Source organism: Lissotriton helveticus, chromosome 1_1 (genome assembly GCF_964261635.1).
Source record: "Lissotriton helveticus chromosome 1_1, aLisHel1.1, whole genome shotgun sequence".
Lineage (NCBI taxonomy): Eukaryota > Metazoa > Chordata > Amphibia > Caudata > Salamandridae > Lissotriton > Lissotriton helveticus.
Window position 1 is genome coordinate 223,817,545 of NC_136057.1, and position 8,786 is coordinate 223,826,330.

General features: G+C 48.4%; 1 protein-coding gene across 1 annotated transcript; it reads right to left on the reverse strand.

The window, feature by feature from the left end:
* Positions 1–459: 459 nt before the first annotated feature.
* LOC144760587 (olfactory receptor 5J3-like) lies at positions 460–1,410 on the reverse strand. Its single transcript, XM_078646540.1, has one exon. The coding sequence runs from the start codon at positions 1,408–1,410 to the stop codon at positions 460–462; it is 951 nt and encodes a 316-aa protein (XP_078502666.1).
* Positions 1,411–8,786: the final 7,376 nt, after the last annotated feature.

Here is an 8,786-nt window from a genome sequence, read left to right on the forward strand (position 1 = left end):
CTGAACACTCATGCACTCACCTATTAAAGGTGCCACCAGTAAGGTGAACCTGCTAATATCAGGAGTTTGGTTCATGTACTTCACTCAAATTATCTACTGAAATCGATGTCTCATTGTCTCAGCCGTTGCTTTACTCTCAAAGTAATGACATTACAGGGGGTGGAGACCTTATTCAAAAGAGATTTGCTTAGGAGATGGAAGTGGCATAGAAAGGAGTCTAGGCAATGGGTAGAAGTGGTTCTGAAAGGTGATTGGTCATCAGTGTGAAGTCCATCAGAGATGTGAGTCAGACCAGAAGGGAAATTGCTCTCCGCAGCTTTTACTGTGATGTGATTTAATGTTGCACATGTGCCGACCCAAAATAAATGATCACATGCGCTTTAAATGATAAAAAAGTAATCGGCCTTATATTGACAGTATCTTTAAAGTATCCTAAAAGTGTACTCTTGCTTAATAAACCTAATTTAGATGAGGGCAAAGACTGAGAAATAGTCTTTTGTTCACAATATTTTTAAACTCTGACTTTATGTCACTGTTCCTCAGGCAGTAGATTAAAGGATTCAACATCGGCATTATCACTGTGTAAAATATCGTAGCCACCCTCTTCTGTTCCTTCGAAGTGCTTGGCCACAGATATACAAAGAAAACTGTCCCATAGGTGAGTGTTACAGCTGTGAGGTGTGAAGCACAAGTAGAGAAGGCCTTCATTCTCCCAGACACAGACCCAATCTTCAGGACAGTGGCAATAATGTAACCATATGAAACTAATATGGTCAGGAGAGAAGACATAGAGACAAGGGAGGGAAAGATGAAGAGGATAAGTGTGTTGACTCTTGTATCTGTGCATGATAGGTCCAGCAAGGGTTGTATGTCACAGATAAAGTGCTGAAGAGCATTAGAGGTGCAGAAGGACAGACGGAAAGTGCAACCGGTCTCAATGAATGCGTGCAAGAAGCCAAAGGTGTACGCACCAGAAACAAAGAAAACACACTTCCTATGGTTCATCACAGCTGGATATAACAGTGGGTTACAGATGGCAATATACCGATCAATGGCCATGACAGCAAAGAGGAAGTTCTCAGTGGTACCCATGGCACAGAGGAAATAGGTCTGGAATGCGCAACCTAGGAAAGAGATGACCTTCTCTTCTGTCAAGAAATCAACTAGCATCTTAGGAGTGATTGCAGAGGAGAAACAGATATCCAGAAAGGATAGGCTACTGATGAAGAAGTACATGGGTGTGTGAAGGCTGGGTGAGATCCGTACTGCCAAGATGATCCCAATGTTCCATAGAAGAGTCATGGAATAGATGAAAAGAAACAGCACAAACAGTGGGATTTGTAAGTGTCTCAGACTGGTGAACCCCAGGAGTACAAACTTTGTAACCATGGTGTGATTCTTCCACTCCATTCTGTGTGCTCCTGAAATAGAAAAATTGATTTCATATAATGACTTATCTTACTTTCAACAGTCCGTGCTTCACATAGTTTAACAATTGATATTGATATTGTGTCAGGTATAATATTATTTTTTGTAACTTTGTGTTACTCTTTGTTAGAATTGGCATTTTTCAGGGTCACACACAGATTTTTGCTTTCTGTTTCTGAGGGGGCTAATCAGAATTTTGAAAAACAAAAAAATTGTGTGACAAAATGTTGTGTGGAGAATATCGAGGACAATTATATTGTGAAGGTAAGTTTTAATTGGATTGCAATGATTTGCTATACATAACTCCACATATATATTATTTGAATATATATATATCTTCCAGGTACGTAGATGTGGAGTTAAGAATGGTAAATCTATACTTACTTATTTGCACTTACCATCTCCATATTTTGTTCCTTGATATTTTTGACACAATATTCCGACCACATGATATTTGTGTTTACGATATTCTGTCAGTGATTTGTTATTGAACCTGTTTTTGCTGGCATTAGGACTCTTTACTTTTTCCCTGTTAAACAGTGATAAAGTGCTTAAGTTCTTCTCCTAAAAAATTGTACTATACCAGATTGATACCTGTAATTTATATATAAGTCCCTAATAAATGGTACAACATGTACCCAGAGCCTGTAAATTAAATACTACTAGTGGGGTGCTGCACACATTGTGCCACCCTCTAACATAGCACTGTAAAACATGCCTAATGGTCAGTCCCTGCAGCCTGTGTGTGCAGTTTTGAAATAGCCATTTCATCCTGGCTAAATATACCTTTAACCAGGCCTAAACCTGTCTTTTAGACTTTTGACGTCACTCATATGGTAGGCCCTATAGGCTCACAGTTATTCTCTCTTTTTTTTTTGTCCTCATCTCACCTTTTAAGCCTCTGCGTATGGATTTTATAATGCCATTATTACTAACTGGGGGCCTCTCTGCTTACCACACACGCTTGGGTCACCTGACCCGTCCCCCATTATACGGGACCAGGTGTAATCATAGGACCTGCTAGATTAGCCTGAGGCCTCGCCCCCAACTCATAAGAGGGTGCCAGATGTTTATCGACTTATCCTCCACACCTTCACATTCTAGCCGGGCCATGGCGAACGAGGCTTTAAGCCAGTCCTCTCTTTTTGATGGGAGGGTATCTTTCCATTTCTTACAGATCTCTCTCAGCGCCAACAAAATCATATATAATAAGAGACCTCTATCTCGTTGTGAGGCTGTTTGACAAAAGACACCATCATCTCCAAATAGAACTAAGGAAAGATTCACATCCACCCTGGTTTTAAAAATGTCCCGAAGTGAATCACCCACCTCATTCCAAAAGGAATTAAATTCTGAGCACTCAAAAAAGACATGGAGGTCATTGGCTAAGGATGTTTGGCATCTTGGACATTTGGGTATAGGTACAGGGGCGAACTTTGCTGTCTTAGCTGGGGAATAATAGCGTCTATTAATAACAAAAAAATTCTTCTTCTTCAGACAGGCAGGTTTTATAAACTTATATAGTGTCTTTGATGACGGCTCAAAGAGGGACTCTACTGAGGATTCTATTGGGGTTCGGTTCCATATCGCCTCTGAGGAGGGAATTATTAGATCTTCAACTTCTAATAGATGATTATACCATATCGAGATTTCATTTTTAATTGGTAGAACGGATTGACACAGCCTCTCAATCTCTCCATTTTCCCTTACCTCTTCCCTTTCTACTTCATGCCAAGACACTAGCTGTAAGTAGTTAATCTCGATAGTCCTGTGCCGATCTTGACTCTCAGGTATTCCCAAGAATGCACCCCTTCTGTGTCTATCAGCTCTTCCCAGGTGTTAATTCCTGCCCTCTTCATTGGCAACGCTAAACTGTCTTTCAGGCACTCCAGAGTTCCAGGCGATTTCCAGACTGGTGACAGGCCCGAATAGTAGCCTATCGCCCAGCTAAGTCTCGCCCTGTGCCATAACTCCAGAGCTGCCCTCAAAACCTTCAGACGTACCCGAATAAAGAATCTGGGTTACCACAAGTTGTAAAGAAAAGCCTCTCCAATCAATCAATCAATTTGTAGAGCGCGCTACTCACCCGTGAGGGTCTCAAGGCGCTGAAGGGAGGAGGGGGGGTGCCGCTACTGCTCGAATAGCCAGGTCTTGAGGTGTTTCCTGAAGGTGAGATAAGTATAAGTATAAACCATTTTATAGCGCGCTCCGTTACTGGAGAGTATCCTGGCGCGGGAAAAAGAGAAAAGCAGACAACAGAGCACAGGAAAGAACCTTAGTTTACACTATTAAACAGATGTGTTTTCAGATGTTTTTTGAAGGCAGCCACTGTAGGTGTGGAGCGCAGATGAAAAGGAAGAGCGTTCCAGGCGCGAGCCACAACCACAGAAATCGACTGGCCGCCAAGTCTGGCACGTTTAAAACGGGGAAGGGTCAATTTAAACAAAGTGGAGGATCTTAGGGTGCGTGCAGGGGCATAACTGATAAATCTTTTTCTCAAATACTGGGGACCCTGATTGTGGGTAGCACGAAACGCCAGTACCAGAGATTTAAACAAGATGCGCTGTGCAACAGGAAGCCAGTGGAGTGTGCGCATCTCAGCGCGCACGCTCTTCCATCTGGGGATGTTGAATAGTAGACGGACAGCCGCGTTCTGGATAATTTGCAGTCGTTTTACTAGATAAGAGGGAATGCCACTGAACAATGCATTTGCATAGTCCAACCTGGCCAGTATGAGTGCCCGAGCAACAGATTCCCTGGCATCTCTTGGGAGTAGGGGAAAGAATTTGCGGAGCATTTTTAAAGTGGCAAAACAGGTGCCAGTAAGTTTTTTTATGTGGTGTTCGAATCTAAGGTCCTCTGCGAACCAAATGCCAAGATTTTTTGCAGGTCTCCCCATCTCTTTCGGGCTGGGAATGTCAGGAGGCCAAAGAGTGCTCATGAACGAGGGGGGAAAAGAACCATAAAAAAAGCACTTCGGATTTGTCCTCGTTGCACTTCAACTGAGCCTTCGTTAGCCAGCGAAATACAGAGGACAAACATAGATGGACTATAGATGTGTCCAGATTATCATCTGGCCAGGTGAACAGCAGTTGGGTATCATCTGCATACCCTATGATCTTAGCCCCGAACTGTTCCGCTAGATAAACCAGGGGGGTGATGTAGACATTGAACAGTAAGGGGCTAAGAGTGGATCCCTGCGGGACACCTGTAAGCAGAGGTTTGGGCTCAGAGGCATGGGGAGGCAACCAGACCTGCTGAGTCCTATCAGAAAGGAAGGAGGACAGCCAGTCTAGCACAAGCCCCCCAATGCCTATGTCGGCCAGGCGGCCAAGGAGAAGCTCAAGAGGGACGGTATCGAACGCGGCAGAGAGGTCCAATAGGATTAGGACCGCTCTGCCACCTCCGTCTAAACAGTCCCGAATGGACTCGCTCATCTCCAACAGGGCCGTCTCGGTGCTGTATGCAGCCCTAAAGCCCGATTGAGCAGGGTGGAGGGCGTTGGAAGTTTCAACAAAGCTCTCTAATTGTTGAAATGCCACCTTCTCACAGATTTTCGTGAGTGCCGGTAGGAGGGAGATGGGTCGGTAATTCCCTGGGGCCGTCCAGTCCAGTCCTGGTTTTTTCAGAAGTGGCAGAAGCTTGGCCTGTTTCCAAACAAGAGGAACCTCGCCCGTAGCCAGTGAGAGGTTCACTATCTGCGTGATCTCAGAGCAGACCATTTCTGCCACTTCCGAAAGCACCCGGGCCGGACACGGATCGGCTGGAGAGCCAGATTTCAAGGACTGGAGTAGAGGGAGAGTAACGTCTTCTACAATCCGCACAAAGTTCGTAAACTGCTGTCCGGAACTAGGGCATAGGGAGGGACAAGGGTCAGCTGCAGAGCAGTCGGCAGGAAGAGCTGCTGAAAGGTCTTGCTGGATCATCGTTATTTTGGTAATAAAAAAGGAGGACAACTCCTCGCACCATTGCATCGAGGGCGGGTGGGAAACAGCCTCCGCGACGGGTGCCACAAAGCTTTTAACAATGGCAAAGATCTCTTTGCCATTGTTATCTGCCTTGGCGATGCGCCCAGCATAGTAGTTCCCCTTAGCAACCTTAATGGCTGCGTAGTAATCTTTTTGGGCAAGCCGTAGAGTGGATTTAGCCTCGGGGCTGTAAGCACATCTCCACGCTCGTTCAAGCTTTTTACACCCCAGTTTCAGTTCCCTCAATTCTGGGGAAAACCAAGGTTGGGACGGGGAGTGTCTGGATCTGGCCAACGTGGTCTGCTTAGTGGCGGCGGAAGCCGCCTGCTGTACCCACTCATTAAATTCGCCGACCGCATCGACCAGAAGCGTCTTAGATTTTGGGCGAGTTTTAGCCAGAGCCTGTCTAAACGCAGGCAAATTGATTTTTTGGGAGTGACAGATAGATGGCGGGGGTCTAAGCTCTGCAATCTCCCACTTGAATCTGACCAGATCATGGTCAGACCAGGTTGTTTTTTCAACCGCCACGGACTGGATGGGGAAATTGGAGCATACCAGATCAAGCAGGTGGCCACCCGTATGCGTCGGAGCAGTCACCCATTGCTTGAGCTGAGCAAGCTAAAAAATTTCACCAAGCCTGTGGGCTTCAGGGGAGTCAGGAACATCCATGTGAATATTTAGGTCGCCGACCAATAAAAACTTAGGAAAACCTAGGGCCCGCGGGACTAAATATTCTTCTAAGGAGTCCAGAAAGTGGGTAGCCAGACCCGGGGGTCTATAAATCAAAGAACCTCCTAAGGTAAGATGGAGAGAAGTTTTGATAGAAAAGTGGAGAACCTCACCCCCTACATCCGCAATCGGAGGCTCAGAAGCAAAGCTCCACTCTTCTTTAAAAACAGCTGCTAATCCACCCCCTCTGTCCTGGGGTCGATCCACCCTAACGATCTTAAACCCTCTGGGGACAGCAAGTTCTACGCTAGGTGCGGAGGTGCTGGTCATCCATGTCTCCGTAAGGAACAGTACCTCCAGCTGGCCATCCATCAGTAGTTCAAAGATCTCAGCGGCATGTCTTACCGCAGATCTAGCGTTAATCAGTCCCGCCCGAATGTTAGTAACAGAGGCGTTAATGACTGATCGGGGAGGGGGGGAGGGTTGGGGGAGAAAACCACAGGTGGGGCATTTGAACATATCACAGTTCAAATCCGCACGTGTACAAGGCACACTACTGGCGGGGAGAGCAAGTCTTAAAAGGTCATAGCGTGAGTACCTGCGTATCTCTGATATGGCCATCTCCAAGGGTCGCCGAGCAGAGTGGCTGGCCCTAGGCCCGTCCGAGGCACGGACGGGCACAGACGGGCCCTCCTTTGGCGCTCCTTCGGCGCGCAAACGTCGCGCCCGCTGCGCTCGCCCACTGCGCGACCGAGGATTGCACATATTTTATGTTGTTTTGGGATTGTAGGACGGGGGGCGTGTCCTGAAGGGGGCGTGGCCTCCGCTCGTGTCAGGGAGGGCGCGAGGGGGAAAATGCAAGTGGCGTCAGCGCTGGCTCCGCTGCCACCACAACAATTCAATCCAGTAAGTTATTTAGAACACAAGTAATCTGTGACAAGGTTTTGCTAAAATACAAGTTATCAGTGACACAAACAGTTTTAAAAATAGTCGCTCCTACTCCCGGCTTTCCGCCTCAGGAGTCCGCTTTTGATTTTTGCTAAGTGCCCTGACCCGGCGCCTTATATGCGCGGGTGATTGTAGGGGGCGTGTCCTGAAGGGGGCGTGGCCTCCGCTCGTGTCAGGGAGGGCGCGAGGGGGAAAATGCAAGTGGCGTCAGCGCTGGCTCCGCTGCGACCACAACAATTCAATCCAGTAAGTTATTTAGAACACAAGTAATCTGTGACAAGGTTTTGCTAAAATACAAGTTATCAGTGACACAAACAGTTTTAAAAATAGTCGCTCCTACTCCCGGCTTTCCGCCTCAGGTGGTCCTGGGTCAGTCGTAGCTGTGCGGGGAGGGAGTTCCATGTCTTGGCTGCCAGGTAGGAGAACAATCTTCCTCCGGTGGTGGTTTTGCGAATTCGAGGGACGGTGGCGAGCGGGAGGCTGGTGGAGCGGAGCTGGCGGGTGGGAGTGTAGAACGACAGGCGGTTGTTGAGGTATTCGGGGCCCGTTTCGTGGAGCGCTTTGTGTGCGTGGGTGAGCAGCCTGAATGTGATCCTCTTGCTGACGGGGAGCCAGTGCAAGTTTCTCAGGTGGGCAGATATGTGGCTGTGGCGAGGGATGTCGAGGATGAGTTGTGCGGAGGCGTTCTGTATGCATTGAAGGCGTTTCTGAAGATTGGCTGTGGTCCCTGCGTACAGGGCGTTTCCGTAGTCCAGTCGTCTGGTGACGAGGGCCTGGGTGACCGTCTTTCTGGTTTCGGTGGGGATCCACCGGAAGATCTCTCGGAGCATGCGCAGGGTGTTGAAACATGAGGACGAGACTGTGTTGACTTGCTTGGTCATCGTGAGGGAGGAGTCCAGGATGAATCCCAGGTTGCGTGCGTGGTCCGTGGGTATCGGTGCGGTGCCCAGCGTCGTGGGCCACCAGGAGTAATCCCAGGCGGATGGGGATTGTCCGAGGATGAGGACTTCCGTCTTGTCCGAGTTGAGCTTCAGACGGCTGAGCTTCATCCATTCTGCGACATCTTTCATTCCATCCTGGAAGGTGGCTTTGGCGGTGAGGGGGGTCTTTGGTGAGGGAGAGTATCAGTTGGGTGTCGTCGGCGTAAGAGATGATGTTGATGTTGTGTTGGCGTGCGATGGTGGCGAGGGGGCTCATGCAGATGTTGAAGAGGGTAGGGCTGAGTGAGGAGCCCTGGGGTACGCCGCAGATGATCTTGGAGGCCTAGGAGCGGAAGGCTGGGAGGCGGACTCTCTGGGTTCTGTCGGAGAGGAACGATGTGATCCAGTCTGGGGCCTTTCCTTGGATCCCAGTGTTGTAGAGGCGGGTTATTAGGGTGCGGTGGCAGACGGTGTCAAAGGCTGCCAAGAGGTTGAGGAGGATGAGGGCGGCTGTCTCTCCGTTGTCCATCAGGGTCCTGATGTCATCGGTGGCTGCGATGAGGGCGGTCTCGGTGCTGTGGTTGGCTCGGAATCCGGACTGGGATGGGTCGAGCAAGTTGTTTTCTTCGAGGAATGCTGTCAGCTGTTTGTTGACGGTCTTCTCTATGATTTTAGCCGGGAAGGGGAGGAGAGAGATGGGGCGGAAGTTCTTGAGGTCTTTGAGGTCCGCTGTTGGTTTCTTCAGTAGGGCGTTGATTTCTGCGTGTTTCCAGCTTTCAGGGAATGTGGCTGACGTGCGGGAGTTGTTAATGACATTCCGGAGGTAGGGTGCGATGATGGTGTCGGCTTTTTT